This window comes from Bactrocera latifrons, unplaced genomic scaffold (assembly GCF_001853355.1).
Source record: "Bactrocera latifrons isolate USDA-ARS-PBARC rearing strain unplaced genomic scaffold, ASM185335v1 scaffold_983, whole genome shotgun sequence".
Taxonomy (NCBI): Eukaryota; Metazoa; Arthropoda; class Insecta; order Diptera; family Tephritidae; genus Bactrocera; species Bactrocera latifrons.
The window spans coordinates 4,127-24,135 of record NW_017537693.1 but is presented as its reverse complement, the minus strand read 5'-3'; the positions used below and the strand labels follow the sequence as shown (position 1 = coordinate 24,135).

The following is a 20,009-nucleotide window of genomic DNA, read 5'->3' as shown; positions in this document are numbered from 1 at the left end:
GAGTTTTTCACCAAATTATCAACCAGTATCGTGCCGCAAACACCGTATTTATCTAATTAAGAATCKCTACGCGCAATGAAGGCTATTCCGGAAATTTACTTTRACAATTGYTACGAGGATTTAAAAAACGTTGGCACAAGTTTATTGGGCCCAATATTGATTACATTCAGGGATAAATTGASAATTTTAAAATTATGAACTTACTTGCAACACGTTGCCACACAGTGTAATAGTTTTGTTTGTATCGAGATAGATAAAGGTACCAACATACATATAAATGATTAGGACGTGACGAATTGAATTCGGAATGACTGTCTGTTTGTCCGTCTGTCTGTCTGTGTAAACTGTAATTTGAGTAAAAATTGAGATATGGTAGTGAAACTTGTTATATGTGTAGATGGGTGTAAATGGACCACTGCCACGCTAAAAAACGCCATTAAAATAWAATGTAGCATGTTGGTGTTTTCGTAGCGGCAGAATTCTGCCGAGTTGACTGTCCTTGACCGGATAAAAAATTCGGCTTCGTCCCRGTTACGTACACCCGACTGTCGTGGGAAAGCAATATGTGGCATGTTAATAGTATGTGGTATTGGCAAAAATATATAAAATCGGGTCGATACTACCCCAACTCCCATATACTAGCTCTTACAAGTTGTATACCGAAATGTAAGTCAATGAGTAATATTTATATATAAACTTGATTCAAAATGTGTTCTCGAGTATACCTGAGCAATGCCAAAATAACTGCAACGGAATATTTCTGTCCCCAATATGCCCCAAAAAATAGTTTCATCGTAACCGGTTTTTGACTCATAGTTTCTTAGGCAAAGTTGTTTCGAATTATCCGCATATAAATTTTTTGGTTTTAAAGCATTATTTTACAACCTACTATGTACATACAGTGTAAAGCAAAAGTCTTGATACCCTAYCACTTCGAAGATATTTCATAAAATATAACACAGAATTCCTTGAATATTTCTATTTACTAATTAAAATTAAATAAATGCATCTTTTCTCATTTGAAAAATATAAAAAATTTTATTAAAATGTATTTCATTATTTAAAAAAAAAATAAAAAAAAACCAAGGATATTCTAAAATTCGCACAGCAAAAGTGTTGATACTCCTGCAAAAAAGAAGGAACTGTATAAAAAAACTTAATAATAAGTTGACCAAAAATACCTTTAATACCTACTGGGGTAGCCTCGTAATCGAATAACTTCTTTTAATCGGTCAGGCATGGAGTGAATCAATTTCTTTGTGTAATCTGAACTGATATTTTGCCATTCAACTTGGAGCAAGCTTTTAGTTGATTTTTTGAAGTAATATGGTGTTTCCTTAAGCGTTTTTGTAAATGATCCCATAAATGCTCGATGGGATTGAGATCTGGACTTTGTTGAGGTGTTAATAACAAATGGGGTACCCTGTGTATTAACCACATCTTCACTATGTGTGCAGTATGTTTGGGATCGTTGTCCTGCTGAAAATAAAATCCGCCAGACAATCCCAATTTTTCCGYACTTTGTAATACATTTTCTTGAAGAACTTTCAAACATACGATGACACCTCCACCATGCTTGACCGTCTTAATTGTATTTTTTGGGTTTAACTCTTCGTTTGGTTTCCTCCACACTTTAAGTCCACACTTTAAGTCGTAAATATTATATTTTCATTCGCCAGAAAAAATAATATTATCCCAGAAGTCAAATTCTTTGAGTTTATATGTTTTTGCAAAATCCAGCCGTTTATTYCTATTGACGTCACTGACAAAGGGCTTTTTTCTAGCAATGCATGACTTAAATCCATTTCTATTTATTGATCTGCGCACTGTATCCGATGAAACAATGGTATTTAAAGATGTTTCCAATACAGTTGCTATATTCGGAGCACTTTCGAATGGATTTTTCTCCATTGTTCTCTTGATAAATCTTTCATCTCTCTCATTAAGCTTCCTAGGGCGTCCTGATCTGTGCTTATTTTCGACCCTTTTCTCCTTTTTGAAACGTTGTATTAYYTTTTGGACCRTYGCCTTACTTCTGCCGATGTATTTTCCGATTTCGGCATATGATTTACCATCTTTATGCATACGTACCACAATTTTTCTCYCWTCTAATGTCAATTCTTTTCGACACATGATTGTACRCGAAAAATATTTTACTTCGATGCGAATAAATGAACGAATGAAGTTATACTGAAWWTGGTCTGCAAACAATATGTTTTTCCAACACATTACAAGTCAAATGTACCATTATTCTGCGCGCTAGCTACAACGGGACTCGACCGTATCAACACTTTTGCTGTACCAATTTATTACTTACAGTTACATTTTTGACTACCGTTATTGATGCAGCAGCCAAATTTTGCTGTTTCGTTTCGATTATGAATGAGTACAATGTGGATTTTTAAATTATTGCCAAAGTTGCCTAAACTATTTAAACTTGTTGGAAATATCTCAATAATAAACTGAGAAATGAAAGGGTATAAAGACTTATGCTCTATACCGTATGTCTGTAACTGTTTACTACTTTTTGTAATTTTTTCTTTGCATTAAATAACCATTTAATATTGTAGAAAACTGCAACTTTCTACTTCCTTAACTGTGTACCATCTTACCTACATACATAGACAACTATTGTCCCTGAATGGGCCAAATGTCGTCCGTATGAATATTTAATTATATATTCTCACAAGTAAATATGTATGTAGTATATGCATGTATATATGACTACCAAGGCATAAATACCGTTCCGTTGGTCTAACAACATATTTATAGTATATACAAACATATACATACGTACGTATATATGTATATATGTATGTATGTAACGGTGTATACGTTTCCTTTCTGTGGGCACGATTAGACTCTAGTTATARATGCATCCATTTCCAATTCAGTGATAACTTTTGAAGACTGTGCGTTTTCACCTCAATTGCTCTGAATATCCAACCGACATGCGACGTTATCTTTCGTTTGTCAGTTCCTTTTTCTGACCAAAGATAACGTACTCTGTAATTGCTGATTAGATTGCTATAGCATTATCCTGTGAAAATAACACATGAACCCTCGCGCTTCCATCAAAAACAAAAATAGAAGAAAAAGAAAGATCACCACATATTTGTATGTATGCGCACATAGTATGTAATGTATGAGTGTAAGACATCCGAACGATTTTTTCACTAAACATTTCTCTACCAAACGTAGTAGAAATATGTTTGTATGCTTTGCCATATTGTATATGCACATGTATATGTACATACATTCTTAAGTGCATAGTTATGCATTGGGGAGTGTTCGGTAATAGCAGCAGGATCGCGAAGTAACCGTGCGACGTTTGACAACCCCTCTTTGCGCTCAAGGTGTTCACGCATGCGCAACTGCTCAAAAAGAAGACAACGTCTGTGAGTGTATATGTATGGTGTATATATAGGTATTCGGTGTGTGAGCGCAGATGCCTAATTTTATTCAAGTCACAGTCTCGCCTGCACACCCTTCCCAAGAAGTTTTCTACTGTTTGCATTTTCTCTTCGTTCCTTGATGTGCGGCGTCTTTTCGCTGTTCAGAGGTGCAGTCAGATAATTTATTTCCTTTACAAAATTTAACCTTTTCTGAAATTTCCCTCCCTGTCTCTATATCTTGGGTTGCTGAAACTCAATTTTGCCCGAGTAGTGCCTGTTTAAGATTTTACTTTTGTTAATTTGAAAAACTACAAATACATAACTACAAATCTCTTCGTTTCCCACATTACCTCTTGTTGGTGTTAAGTTTAAATATTTGAGCACAATTTTCTCTTATATTTTTTTTTAGTCTTCTTTGTTGCTTCTTGTATTTTGCTGTTGTATAATGCACACATCTGCTGATATTTGCATGAAGTTTTCTTAACAATCCAGCGATCCAATCATGTTAAGTATTATTAGGAACAATTTATAATACTAATATAATATACGTCATTTGCAATATTGCGTTTTCTAAACCTATAAATTGAACCCAAACTGGTCGAGARGCGAGTATTTAAACTGTCGCAAAGACTATAAAAATAAATAAATATAAAATTTTGACGTTTTTCAATGCGTTGCTTATTAATTTTTATTAAAATAACGATTTTCGTTTTCAGTTTTCAAAATTAAATAAGTTAAAACAACAAAAACATTTATGGTTTAAAAATTAACTGGACAAAACTAAAGTATCCCTTTCATCGGTTTGAAAATAATATCTGAAAATTAAAAAAATAGTAGCACAAATATCTTTACAAAATCTTTCAATAACATTTGTAACGGTTCATTGCTAACATCTTCAACGAATAATGTACTTTTACAGTAGCGTGGTACTATTTTTTTGTAGCCGTAAAATGTTTTTATAGGCCAAATAATTGTGCAGAAACTTTAGTCATATGACATTCATATGTTTGTTTTATAAGTCACCCTTATCAGCGTTAGGTCATCCTCAGCAGCTGCTGCTTTGTGCCTTCTTAAGAAGATATTGTTGCTGCTGACTTCTTTGTCAGATTTTTTCTTACAAATGTGCATATGTATATGTACATATATTTAAACTGTCGCAAATCTTTACAGTGTCAAATAGGTTTCTATTTGGTGCACATAGTACTAAGTAAAGGCAGAATTGCATATAAATAGGAACAAATGTACTCTTTAACAATTGTTTCTAAAATTCAACAAAACATAGTTTTATTAACACCGTCCATTTTTTGTAATTCATACTCCCTTGACAAATTGTTCGCGAAAAGTAAGTCTTCTATAATTTTAAAGATCATTTACTTTTTCTATAGAAGGTTATGATAATCTGTCTTACTGATTTTGAAAAAAATTTTAAGGAAAAACAATCGTGCAAATGAATTATTGTAAAAGAGAAACSTAGATTATAATATAGTATTCTAACGTACGCAACCTTGACATATTTTATTTAACCGCTAGACTAAGTATTTAGGTAGAGGTTTAAAGAAAATCGCATTATCTCGTTCGCTCCTCCAAGAATTCCAAACAAGTAACTGGTGATCAGAATTGTTTGTGTGATTTACCTGGACTTTACCTTGGTGCATCTCCTGTGCGACAAAAAATTAACGATTAAAATCGAACAAAGAAATAACTCAAAATCAACAGAAACACTTATACAAAAGAAAATGTGTAGTCTTTTTTGGCTTTCGCTGTCAGATCCTTATTTAATCGAACTACCTAAATCCATTTATATACATATGTACATATATTAACCAGCATAGATACCCACACATGTATTATACGTACATCTTACGGCTGTCTACTGAGACCCCGCAGCTTATGTATAATACATATATCGCYTTTGGGCATAATATCCTCAATTTTCTTCGCTTTTATTTCTTACACWCTCACAAACTGRCATGCCTGTGATGTTTTCGTATGCGTTAGAAGGAGAGCAAAACAATTTCGACTGAGTATCCTTCCGCTGCAGGCAAAAACGAATGCAGCCTGTTAACGTACAAGCAACTCTCATTGCAGCTGTCTATTTGCTGCGCTACCGTTGCACACAGGACGTAACGTCAACGATCGCTGCACACGATCAGTTTAACCAGGAAAGTCAATGCGTACGCAACTTGTGCTCATTTGAATATTACTCCCTGTTTTCAGTGAAAAGAGCTAGAGCTTCCCTACTCTRTTTTAAGCTTGATAAAAGAATGGGAATTAAATACCCTTACAATTATTGAAGCAACTAATGTAATGATAGAAACCAGAGGAAACGTGAAGTGAAACAGTGCAGTACAAACCAGCTACACCAAAGAAGCATTTTGAAACCAAATATAATACATATGATTATAAATATTCTGATAATTTAAGAAAATTTGAAATGAACCAGGAATTATACAGATTTTTGTTTGCCCAAATATATTGTGTTTTCGTAGTGAATATTGATTGATTGATATTGTTCATTTGTGCGGGCTGATGCGAAACTTTTTAACCCACGTTATATGAGAAAAGGATTTCCCCAAACCAAAACTGTTATTGTTGCTGTTGTTGTTATTGTTATTGTTTTTGCGGTGTATATCATATTTAAAGAGGATCTTGCAGCTAGTTCGTTTTGAACTGAGTTTATGTGATTATGAAGTGGGAGCGCAAGAGAAAACTGGTTGATATGGTATAGTTAAAAAGTTAAAAAGAAAAATGTTTTACAAGTTGAAATATAAAGTGAGGATAAGAACTAAAACCCATACAAACCACTCTAAATATTATGTTAATCACGCTTAATTTTTTACGCTTGTGTTGAACATTTTTTTGAGTATCAAACTATAAATAAAATTTTAACATATTTTTCTTATGTATTCCAGGATCCCGACCTAGGTTGCGATTTACCGACGGCTAAGCGTAAGCAAACGCTACCCTCGCCATATACAAGTGATGTAAGTTCTGTGGCATCATCGGTGTATCCATCGCCAATTGATGTGTTCTCTCATGAAATCGACACGCGCAGTTCTTGCGACTACCTCTCAGCCGGAACCGACTTTGAGGCCACTGCGGATTGCATACCCGACAGTCCAAGCAGTTTACGGCCAGACGATGAAGTCATCGACGTGGAGGATGACGAAATTGTATCTGCAACGACATCACCATCTTCGGAATGTTCAACCAGTTGTTTCAAAGATGCGCATCATTTATATAAAATGCACGCCGTCGCCCAATTAGGAGAACGTACCCCTGGCCAAATTACTGAAAACACAGATAAAATTGTCGAAACAAATTTGGTTAAGGTATACGACGATGACTATACAGGTACACCATATAATTGTATGACACCGGCAGCGGAACCAGAAGAGTTGCGACAATGTCCCTTACCTGCATTAAGTTGGGCAAATGCATATGATGTTTGGCAATTGATGTGCAAAAAGGATCAACAAGCAGCCTGTTTACGCTCAGGTTCAATGTTGGAACGACATCCCAGCTTACAGCCGCGTATGCGTGCTATCCTGCTTGATTGGTTGATTGAGGTTTGCGAGGTATACAAACTACATCGCGAAACCTACTACTTGGCAGTGGACTACTTGGACCGCTATCTAAGTACGCAAAAGAATGTACAGAAAACTCATCTGCAGCTGATTGGCATTACTTGTCTTTTTGTCGCAGCGAAAGTTGAAGAAATATACCCGCCCAAAATTGGTGAATTCGCCTATGTGACGGATGGCGCATGCCAGGAATCAGATATATTGCAACATGAAGTGCTTCTACTGCAAACGCTCGATTGGAGTATAAATCCGGTTACACCAATGGGGTGGTTAGGTGTTTATATGCAATTAAATGTGAATAACCGTACTCCGGCGTCGTTTAAGCGTAACACATACAAAGCCAAATCRACGGCGACAACAGACGAGGCATATAAGAACGATGCCTTTATTTACCCGCAATTTTCAGGAATGGAATTTGTACAAACTGCTCAATTATTGGACCTATGCTCACTGGATTTAGGTATTGCCGACTATGGTTATTCCATTATTGCTGCAGCGGCCATGAGTCACACTTTTAATAGGTATATTTAGATTATGACTTTATTTAGAACAAACTATTATACGCATTGAATATTATTTTAATTATAGAGAGATAGCGTTGCGTTGTTCGGGATTCGATTGGCAAACGATTGAGCCATGCGCGCGCTGGATGCGACCTTTTTTCGAAGTTATACGCGAAGAGTCTACTTACCTGCCCATGTCGGAACAAAATGAACAATTCACAAATCGTTTCGGYTTAGGTCATATATGCCCCAATATTATAACCGACGACTCGCATATAATACAAACTCACACAATATCAATGGGAATGTTTGTAAGTATTGTAAATGAAATTATGTGTAATTTTAAAATTTTTATCTAAGCGAGTTAATTCAATAATTTTTTTGTAACTTTCAGGATCGCACTGCACAATTACAGGAGATTGCTTTGACAACTAAAAACCGTACAGAGGCGTCTCCAGCTACTGGTTTATTATGCCCAGATGGTTTGTTGACGCCTCCGGCGTCAAGTCGAAAACCGGTTGATGTGACAGATGTCGACGAAGATCCTGATCCAACTTCCATTCAACGGATAAGCACGAAAGTTAAAACATGTAAAAACTCTTTAACCAAATCTACAAACTCAGCAGTTGAAGTTGCAGTTAGTGCAGAAAAAAATGTGCTCACGTAAACCTCAAGTAAAATAATACATAGTATATACAGAAATACCCTTATAAACAATCTAATCAAGTAAATTATTCAAAATATTATAAATACCATATATTATACGTTTAAACGTTTAGCAAAATTAAATTTAATTTAGTCATTAATGTAGTAGTCAAATAAAAAAATAATAATTTTAATGTTTATAAGGCTTATGTTTAAACAACTAAAATAACATGTAAATAATAATTATATTAAAACACATGAAAGTAAGTTAATTTGCGAGCTGTTGATAATTTTAGGGATAACTTTGCTTGCAACATTTTTAGAGGAAATGATTAATGTGCCGTTTTAAGGTGTTATTGTTCAAAGTAGTTAAATGCTACAAACTTATGGTGCAAAGCAATTTGTTTTTTTTTTTTAATTGTAGTTAAATATAAAAACATCCTAAGTGAATCATCGCATTTCAAAAAATCACTCGTGAATAACAATAAAAAATAACATATACTAGCATTTCATCGCTTTATATATATTAATTTCAGGCCAACATTTCTATTACTCGTACTAACACACTAACATAGTTTGTCATAAGTTGAGGGACACTCATTTCATCGCCTTCACCAATGACTTATGGTGATACACTCATTTATATATATGTATGCATTTTTTAAGCAAATGTTTTATTATACGAACGCTATCCAAAAAGGTGCATATCTTATAACAACATAGTCATAATTTTAGTGAAACATTCCAAAAATAGCATTCGGTGAGAGATTTGAAATTTTTCATGTTATATTTTCGCTTCATATTTCAAAATCATACTTATAAAAACACCTTTTCAAAGTTATATCCTACATAGTTGATATTATGCAAAAATATTTTGTAAATCTACACAAGCTAATAAAAGTGCATAAAAAAGGCTCAAATAAAACTCTGAACTGAACTGTTAAAGTTTATAACAGTATCCGCTAATAGAAAAATATTTGTTTAAAATTTTAGGGAACAGAGAATGATGAAAGGTGAACATTTTTTTTTAATATTTCTCCTTCTCGTATAATATATTGTTTAAGAACAACAAATGAATTAAAAAAAATCGTTGATACACGCTGTCTATCATCAGGCTCTCGCTTTCCGGAGTATACCAAATCTGTTGAAGGGTTAAACAAAACATATTCGTTGCATCAATTTKTTGCATGAAATCTATGCATGTAAATAGAAAAAAATAAATTTAATCAAATAGTTTTTAAGATATAATTTGTATATATATTTTTTTAAGCTAAGATAAAAAAAATCTACAAAAATTTATTATTTGCTTAACATCTCATTCTGTGCGCTTTATCCATTTATGGTATATGTATGTATATATACATATAATACATACATACGTTTCTGGATTTTTGTTTATTTAACTAATGGACTCTGATATTTATTTTTTTTCACATGAAATCACATTTAAAAACAGAAATGAAACATTTTTGTGTACCTATGTAAAAATACAAAATATATATTTTAATTCAAAATATTACAAATAAGCATATAGTTTAAGTAAATCCTTGTTTACGCTTTTCGCATTTTAATGTTTTAAAAAAAAACAAAAAAGAATACAAACGTTAAATAAAAAGTACTAATTTTTTAAATACAAAGTTGAAATTTTTTACACATGGAATCCTAAAMATACGTGGTTTCAGCTCACGCAAGTGCACCTGCCAGTTCGTTTTCCTATGATTCCTGAAATTGTTGACTCMGTCCATACTTTCTTCAATTATACTTTCAATGTATCGGTGATCCAAAATAGAGTGTTCCTCAAGGACAAGTCATTTAATTTACCAGGAATGTAATATATTATATAAAATTTATTGTCGGTTTCTTGTGATAAACGTTGACTTGCTACATCTGTTGCACAACAGATTGTTTAATATGTTATTAAAGAGACACTCACCTGTCCCATGTATTATGTGTTGGTTGTTTGAGTCACATCCAAGTATCATCATGCACTTGGATGCCTCGCTGTTTCGTACCAACTCTTTTACTAGTTGTAATGGTATATGCTCCTYATCGTATGGCATAGAGCTAGAAAGCAGCCGGTACCAACATGCGCTGTCTCCCAGCTTATCGCTACTGTGTGGTGGTCGCTATAAGGTTGTAACACAAAAACGTTAAGGTTTTTCTTTGCCAATGTACAAGCCCTAATTTATAACTTTAAGTTCGGTGCAGTACGCACGCCATTGAGTCATGACTCCTGATTGGAGACAAAATCAGGCTGTTCTATTGCCACGCAGTTAATCAGGGCTCCCTTTCAGTATAAAGTTTTGAGACTCTGTGTGCAAGCTAAGATCCCGAAATTCACTGGCCTTGTTCTGTACTTTCTACACCACTACTAGGATCTTCCTCGATCCTGACCTTCGAGAATCAGTAACTTATCTCCTCGCCACTTTTCGCCAGCGGCACAATAGATTCCTGTGTACGCAGTAATAGAGTCTGCAATGTTTCCATTTTGGTCTCCACGCCAGTTTCTGCTGCGAATTTCCACCCCTTAGTAGGCAGATTTGGAGTATAGACTCTAATGAGCTGCGTTATCTGGTCCGGCTGCGATGGTGTAACCAGGATCCGGACCGTTGGATTTGGCCAAGGCGGGATGTCCTTTTTTCTGTACCGCTACCAGTTTATTTCCGGGATGTAGAGGAAGTATGGCTGTTTGTATAGCGCGACCGATATTCCGTCGTTTTATAGCTGAGCTTGATTGCTCACCTCAACGTTTGCACCCATTTCCATTGGGCTCTAGAGATTTTTCTCCAATATATCCCCAATAAAGCACACCAAAGATAAAGCGGTTCCACATCAACCAACGATTTTGATTGCGTTACTCCCTTCGCCTTCAGGCTCTTGGCTAAAGGCCTCGGTTGCCACTACTGGCGRTAGATCTAAAAATTAGGKAAGATTGTTTTCACGCAATCAGTGCATTCTTGGAGCTCTTTTGTGAGCTTCTWATTAGTTGCCGGTTGCAGTTGCACTCTTCTCAACAGGTAGGCCATTATCTGGCAGACGCATTACAAACAGCGATTATACTTTGGCCTTCGGGTTTRGCTTCGGTTACCGCTGGTATTATTGCCATTCGGGAGCTGGAATAACTTTTAGCCCCTTGCGTTGCAAAGGGCTCTTTTCGAAACTAGTTCAATCCTGCTTTTTCATGAGAATCCAGAATATTTAAATTTTTTTTTGGTTTTTGAATTTCGGTTCATGTTCTCTACCCACGAGTTTAGGGGAATATAAATCCGCTGGCGCATAGCCCCGCTACGCCGGGTAGGCAAACGTAAGCTTCGTTCGGGACTGCGCTATTTAAGGGCCCCCAGTCAGGTTGATTCTCGGGACAGCCAGACCTTAGCTATATACCTCTTAACGGCAACAGAGGCTAAATGTTACCAGCTCGTTATGCCTTGGTCGGGACAYTGTGGATATTTCAATACAAACTTTTGGTAGATCTCAATAGCTGGCGCGCTGGATATCTATATATATACTCAGTGGCGTAGCTACCTAGTGGATAGGCGAATCCCTCGAATATTGTACCTACCAGAAATCTCGTTTGAACTGAACTTTAGGAAAATTTTCCCATTTTCAAAATAAATATGACAAGTTGCAACCCTATTTTAATCATGACAACTCAGTTGAGAGAAACTAAATTCGTTCTGTASGTTGGCAGTATTATCTATTTGAAGAATAGCGATATGTACGTTTTATTGTTCGTCGAAGTGCGTTTTGAATTGTGAATTCGAGTTAAGATTTTTTTTTCGTGAACGGCTAAAAAATTAATATTTAGGAGTAAGTAAGCTAATGTCAATAAAGTGTTTTGTACTGGTTAATATATGGTTAAACTTTATTTGATGTTTCTTATTATAATGGTGTCCGTTAAATTGTGTCAAATTATTATTATCAAATTATAATTGTGTAATATCGTTAAAAAATCCAAGCAGGTATATTAATTCAGGTTCCTGAACCGAAGATTGTTCATGGTCTCCATCGCTACATGTGATAACACTAACGTTGATAATTTTTTCTGGAGATTCCCCAACGATACATGTAGCGCATCATTGTGTTTGTCTTTCCTTTTATTTTAGTTTTAAAGTCGTCAGAGAACACTGAGTACCTACCTACTCGAGCACAATCTAATATTGTATTGTTTAAATAAATTAGAAAACTAAAATTGTGGATAAAAAGAAGAAACCCAATTGTGCATTTAAACACATTGCCTAAAATTTACTTGCCTTCTGAATGAACATATAGCCAAAATATTTCTATTGATAGTGACTCAAATAATGTGGCAACTGCAGGTTTGGTTGAGAAGCCTACTAAAATTTCGACAATCATTGCAGATGGAAATATCTCTGCTGTGGATCATGTTTGCATGACACACATAAGAGCGGAGGGTTTGGAGGAACCATAGGCCTCGACATTTTTCGAAAATGTGAACGACAAATCTTCTTATGACTTGGGAAGCTTCACGAACAAAATATTAAGTCTCCATCTACTCGAATAACCGTTTTTTGCATTCATAATGGATACGACACCGGACATTTCAAAGATAGATCAGCTAAGCATTCTTGAGAGATATGCAGTAATAACCAGGTCGGAAAATGGACAGGCAATTAATATAGAAGTAAAAGTACTTCTATTCTTTTATTCAGARATCAAGCATGGCGCAGTAAATTTAAACAAGCATTATTTATCGACAAAAATATTGATTTAACAAAAAAAGCTATGATGTAACCAGTGAGATGAGTGGTGTGTATAATGGTGTCCACAAAACACCACAGCCTAACGCGTACATTCTGGCACTCATAATTTAAATTTTTTTCCAACGTTGCAAGATTTGTTTAACAGCATCAAACTTTGGGTTCTACTGTCCAAATTTGCGAATCGGACACCCCTCAAAAAAAAAACTAAATCCGACCAGATTGTCTAGTAGGATCGTTATTTTGATATTATCAACGAATTATCAGAAATAGCTCTAAAGAGACCTAATAAAGATGAGCATAGTGAATCAGAGAGTATTAAAACAAAAATGAAATGAAAAGTTTCGAGTTCGCGTTGCTTTGCGAATTCATGCACAGTGTATTGAACAACATATCAGTTTGGGAGAGGCGAGTAAAGTTTTAGCAGAGACCAAAGCAAAGTTACAATTTTATAGAAATGATTTCGAATTCTTCAAGTCCAAAGCCAGTGGAACTTTTTTCAAGAAAAATGGTAAAGTTAAAAAAATATTTTGATGAAGTAGCTGCTGATTACCGATTTCCAAACCGGAAGTATTTATGTACATACATCAAATTTATTATTCTTTACAACTCCTGTCACTTCTTAGCAGCTGAAAGGTCATTAGCAAATTAAAGATAATAAAAAATTATTTAAGAAATAATATGTTACAAACTCGACTCCGACATTTATGGCTAATAGCAATTGAAAACAAAACTGCATCAAGGATGGATTTAAAAAAGTCATTGTTACTTTTGCGAAAATTAAAGCTAACAAAAATTGTAAACATTGACTGCAATTTATGATGTTACTGTTTAAAATTTACATAGTGGGCATATTACCTGCCCCGCAGTGCACAAAAAAGAGCTTAAGTAGGTTACATAGCAGTGGGGCCTCATTTTTTAACCCGGCTAGCGTAATTGGTTACCTGGCTACGCCATTCTCTATGCTAACATATGTTAATTATCTACAAACAGGTAGGAAAGGGCAAAGGGTGAAGCTGAACATTTTATACTCTATGTAGTAGAAGTTCACGCAAGTGAGAAAAGTTCTCTGATTGAATTCATTTGGGAGTGGCCAGAATGACATATGGCTCGAGTAGCCCACGACTTCCRTTTGAAGGCAAACTTTCTAAGGTTGTGTGCTGGCTTTGGAACCCACCACATAGAAAACGMMCCCAATGAAAACGAAACCACAGTCTTAGAAGAAATAACMYCCTTTTGGTGACGACCATGGCAAACGCATTAAGGATTAATTGGTAAGGTTCCCAGCTGGTTGATGCCCTGGTAAAAATAAAGGCGGTGATGGCAGCCTTTATTGCGATGGACGGGAGAGAGGCTTCGTCTCCGAGTCCTGGCATTCACCCCGGAGAATGAACGTATGGCCACATTCYGCCTCAAAGTGAAATACTTTAACACATCGCTGATTTGCGGCYACATCCCTACGGAAGAGAATGACGAAGTGTTCAAAGATGCCTTCAATGAGACCTTGAAGCACACTTATAAGAGCTGYTCCCTCCACACTGCGTCATAATCGTCTTAGCGACTTTAACGACAGGGTGAGCAAAGCAGGTATCTTYGGCACAACGGTCAGTAAATTTAGCCTTCTTGATGAAACATCTCCAAATGGGTTGAGGCTGATAGACTTCGCCACGGCCCGAAATATGGTTATCTTTAGTACTAGATTCAATCAATGGAAAATTCACCAAGCTGCCTGGCTGTCTCTGAATCGAAAAGCCACCAACCAGATCGAYCATGTTGTGATGGACGAAAGACACGCCTTAAGTGTTTTAGACGCATGTCAAAATGAAAAAGAACAGCTGGAACTAATAGAAAATTCAAGACCAGAGCATACTYTTGTAACTAGAACACCCGAGGTGGAAGACTTTTTCAACCTTCTGAATGTCAGTGAAAGCATAACTCCAATCAATCATGATGGAGGCGACTTTCCAATGCCAGACCATGAATCCGAATAACAATACCCGTCTGAAGAGCAACAAAGCATCGTGACCCGATTGATTGCCATTGGAGCAATTCAAACACGATGGCGAAGAATTGATAAGGAGCATTTATTAGCTTTTTTATAGAATCTGGTCGGATGAAAGCATGCCCAAGCATTGAAAGTTAAGTGTGCTCTACCCAATCCTAAAGAGGGAGACCCCACAATCTGCACCAACTACCGTGTGATAAGCCCTCTCAACTTCGAATTGAAGATTCTATAGAGTGTATTAAAGCCCATTTTTAACCAAATGATTGGACCTTATAAGTGTGGCTTTAGGTCTGGAAAATCAAATACTGTTGAGATATTCACCATGCCCCAAATCTTGGAAGACCCGTATAAAGAGAGAATCGACACGCACTACGTCTTCGTCGATTTCAAAGCCGCTTTTGACAGTACGAAAAGAACCTGCCTTTATGCCGCTATGTACATATTTGATATCCCCGTAACACTAATGCGGTTCTGTAAATTTATGTTGAGCAATACAAACAGCTGCGTCAGGTTCGGGAAGGACCACTCCAACCGTTACTATTACCAAATGAGGCTTCAAACAAGGCGACTCCCTTTCGTGCGACTCGTTCAACCTACTTTTGGAGAAAATAATTCGTGCTGCAGAACTAAATGGAGAAGGTACCATCTTCTATAAGACTGTATAGCTGGCGTACACCGGCGATATTGATATCGTTGGCCTTCACTACCGCGCCGTTAGTTCCGCTTTCTCCAGAATGGATAAGGAAGCAAAGGAAATGGGTCTGGTAGTGAATGAAGGCAAGATGAAATATCTTTTGTAATCAAACAAACAGTCGTCGCACTCGCGTCCAGGCTCCCACGTCACTGTTGACAATCGTAACTTCGAAGTCGTAGATAATTTCATCTATCTTGGAACCAGTTTTAACGGCAACAAAAATGTCAGCTCCGAAATCCAACGCAGAATACCTCTTACCACAAGTGCTACTTCCTACTGAGTAGGCAATCGAAATGAATTAAAATCCTCTCTCGACAAAAAAAAAGTTCTATAAATCATTCATTACTCTCGTCCTGTTATAGAGACATGGACGACAATAAAAATTACAAAGCGTGTTTTACTCATAACAGTGTGTCCCTATGCCTAAAATAAATACCTGTTGGAGACAACGCTAGCCGAGTTAACAACAACGCGTCAGGCGTTTCTTCTTTTCGCAATATGGCGCCAATTGGAGATTCCAAGTGAAGCCAAGTCTTTCCCACGGAGTGAAGGTCTTTGTCCCCGGCGGACACTGCGTCGAATACTTTCAGAGCAGTACTGTGTTCGTCCATTCGACATGACCTAACCAGTGTAGTCGCTGTCTTTCATTTCCCCGAACTATGTCAATGGCGTCGTATATCACAATCGTTCCGTCGAATGCGGTATTCGCTGTTGCCAATTCGCAAAGAGCCGTGAGATGTTGTCATCGTCCATGCCTCTATCAGAGATCCCCAACTCCTTTCTCACTGGAAGTGAGAGACCAATTGCTAAACGTCAAAACCTACCGAACTTTGACAGTTGACTGGATTGAGTAGGTTTTGACGTTTTGCAATTGGAAACCTGGAAGATTGAAATTATACCAAAAATATATGTGAACGGAGGAATTTATTGCCGCCGTTCAAGATCGCTAATAAAATTTTAAAATAATGAAAATCAAAGAAAATGCGAAATTTAAAAATAAATCATGAAACGTTTTGTAATTTGATGCATTATAAAATTAATTTTCTATTACAAATGATTAAAAACATTTATTAATTTAGAACTAACAGGCTTAATTCACCTTATTGAGCATTGAAATATCGAAAGTCAATTGTTTTAATATACCATAAAATCATAAAAAGGAATTAAGTAGTTTCGCCATATATTAAAAGTCCAATATATAATAATTTGCAATCGTAATAAATGTTGGGTATGTTAATTTAAAATGTCCAAAAATTCTTATTGGTGCGACCTGGCTATAATAGAAAATGTTATAAAAAACGCTTATTTTGAGGCGCTCTCACACTGGAATAAGTTGGGCATCCCATTATCCCTGCCTCTATAACAGGACGAGAGTAATAAGTGATTTATAGAATTTTTTTTTTGTCGAGAGAGGATTTTAATTAATTAATACTCAGTCCGAAGTAGTACTTGTTGGTAAGACGTATTCTGCGTTAAATTTCGGAGCTGACATTTTTGTTGCCGTTAAAACTGGTTCCAAGATAGATGAAATTATCTACTACTTCAAAGTTACGACTGTCAACAGTGACGTGGGAGCCTGGACGCGAGTGCGACGACTGTTTGTTTGATTACAAAAGATATTTCATCTTGCCTTTATTCACTACCAGACCCATTTCCTTTGCTTCCTTATCCATTCTGGAGAAAGCGGAAGTAACGGCGCGGTAGTGAAGGCCAACGATATCAATATCGTCGGTGTACGCCAGCTATACAGTCTTATAGAAGATGGTACCTTCTCCATTTAGTTCTGCAGCACGAATTATTTTCTCCAAAAGTAGGTTGAACGAGTCGCACGAAAGGGAGTCGCCTTGTTTGGAACCTCATTTGGTATAGTAACGGCTCGGAGTGGTCCTTCCCGAACCTAACGCAGCTGTTTGTATTGCTCAACATAAGTTTACAGAACCGCATTAGTGTTACGGGGATATCAAATATGTACATAGCGGCATAAAGGCAGGTTCTTTTCGTACTGTCAAAGGCGGCTTTGAAATCGACGAAGACGTAGTGCGTGTCGATTCTCTCTTTATACGGGTCTTCCAAGATTTGGGGCATGGTGAATATCTCAACAGTATTTGATTTTCCAGACTTAAAGCCACACTTATAAGGTCCAATCAGTTGGTTAAAAATGGGCTTTAATACACTCTATAGAATCTTCAATTCGATGTTGAGAAGGCTTATCACACGGTAGTTGGTGCAGATTATGGGGTTTCCCTCTTTGGGATTGGGTAGAGCACACTTAAATTTCAATGCTTGGGCATGCTTTCATCCAACCATATTCTATAAAAAAGCTAATACATGCTCCTTATCAATTCTTCGCCGTCGTGTTTGAATTGCTCGACCGGCATACGGGTATTGCTATTCGGATTCATGGTCTGGCATTGGAAGGTCGCCTCCATCATCATCGATTGGGGTTATACCTTCACGCCATTGAGAAGGCTGGAAAAGTCTTCCTCTTCGGGGAGTTCTAGTTACAACAGTATGCTCTGGTCTTGGACCTTCTATTAGTTCCAGCTGTTCTTTTAATTCCGCTCGTTCGCGGATTGCGTCCCTCGCGTCGGTTGGGCGGGAGGAGGGTAACCGTTGGGTATTATTATTATTATTATATTATTATTAATGGCGGTTTCTGGGCGTGGAGTTGCCCGATTACGCCCATCTAAGAACTCCTACTTTGTTTTGTACTAAGAAAGCCGGATACTTAGTTTTATCAAGATATCTCAATTTTTACAAAAGTTACAGCTTCCACGGACAGATCTCAAATACTCACCAGGATTTAACTCGTCTCGTTATCCTAATCATTTATATTATAAGAGTAACTCCATATCTATCTAGATTAGTTTCAGTTAACCAAAATGTCCCAGTAGTGTTTTACTATTTCGAAATATTGTAAATTTGATCTGATTTGCAATGATTTTTTCTGCTTTGTTGAGATTTTTTAACACACTAACTATAAACAGCTCGCAAGTTCAAACGCCCATGACGCCCAACGCCAATGTATATACCTCGCGACACCGACAATAATTTTTTAGATGCAAATTCGGGGAATACATAGCAATTGTTTTTCTTACCAAAAAAACGGTTGGGTTTGAAAAAAATAGATAAGTTCAAAAAAGTTAACCAAAAGTTAACTCTTGAGAGCGGTATGTGGACGCTCAAAATCGCTCAATTTAGTTGAAGGTTTAACATTCTCGCGCGTTTACTTTTGCGCAATTCTACCGTACTATTATGTTCAAAAGCAATTATTGCGAGAGTACAAAAATATTTTTTGTATGGAAAGTATTTTAGGCCGATTAATCTGGTAAATTAAAGATACAAGGTGGAATTTGGTGAATATGCAATACATGGTTAAATATAACATACAAAAACTCCTTAGGAAAAATATTTACTTGATGTCAGAGGTCAAAAACTGTTTTTCGAGATTCTTTGCGAAACGGTAAGATGATAAAAAGTAAAGACGCGCTAAGTTAGGATGTAACCAAACATTTTATACTCTCGCAAGGATCAAAGCCGGGCACTACCTTTAGGCATTATATTAAGATCGAGAAAGTATTAAATCTTATTTATTCGGCGAAAGGACTGCAATCAAGTTTGGTATGTCATTAAATTATATTCCAGGTCGTAGACTCACTTAGTGTCATTACTATTTGCGATATAAAATGCGCTAAAATAACGAAAATCATTATATGTGTTTGCTAAATGATATCTGGGACAATTCGTTGACCAATTTTACTCTTTTCTGCGTTCAACTACAATAGTATATCTATACAGGTTGTCGACTGAACACTAATTTCGAAATTCCCTGACTTTTCCCTGACCTAAAATAAAATTCCAGAACCTACAAAAAAATAATTGTCATTCAAAAATTCGTAATAATTGTAAATTATTTATTTTAAAAATAATTTTTCTTTGCTATAATTTACCTAATACCCGGAATTGAGTAAGAATTTGGAACTATGAATTATTTTATACTTTTTCTCAGATTTCCAACTATCCATAAATGATCAGTTCCTTTCGACCAAATGTTTATAACTTTTGAAAATCCAATAATTACTATTATTATCAATTAGTTAGAAGTTAAACTACTTTTTTATTATTAATTTTCCACACAGTCAGTTTTYTCAATATTTATTGATCACAAAAAARAAGAAACATTAAGAAATTAAATAACATCAAATAATATTAAGCATTGTCTACAGTACGATTGACTAGCATTCGAATGACTAAATTTGAGATAAACTACTGATGTTTGATCATTTTCATTTCCTCATCTACTTGTTCTAATTACTTACGCATATTTTCAAGGATACCCTTTTTTTTTTTGCTTCTAATTCTTGTACTTAAATCGTAGCTATTTTTCTTTTCTTCTCTAATAATTCTAAGTTAAAAAGAATTGTCATAAATATGAAAGTATAAAATCAAGAAAATGACACAA

At 36.0% G+C, this 20,009-nt stretch overlaps 1 protein-coding gene across 7 annotated transcripts in view; it reads left to right on the top strand.

Moving 5' to 3' along the window:
• LOC108977980 (G1/S-specific cyclin-E) overlaps positions 1 to 9,101 on the top strand; it is a 27,958-nt gene extending 18,857 nt beyond the window's left edge. For all 7 annotated transcript variants that reach the window (XM_018947994.1, XM_018947998.1, XM_018948000.1 and 4 more), the window contains 3 exons: positions 6,308 to 7,500; positions 7,568 to 7,793; positions 7,877 to 9,101. In XM_018947994.1, coding sequence (XP_018803539.1) covers positions 6,308 to 7,500; positions 7,568 to 7,793; positions 7,877 to 8,149 — 1,692 coding nt within the window. In that variant the 3' untranslated portion in view covers positions 8,150 to 9,101. The remainder of the gene's footprint in view (positions 1 to 6,307; positions 7,501 to 7,567; positions 7,794 to 7,876) is intronic.
• The last annotated feature ends 10,908 nt before the right edge of the window (positions 9,102 to 20,009 follow it).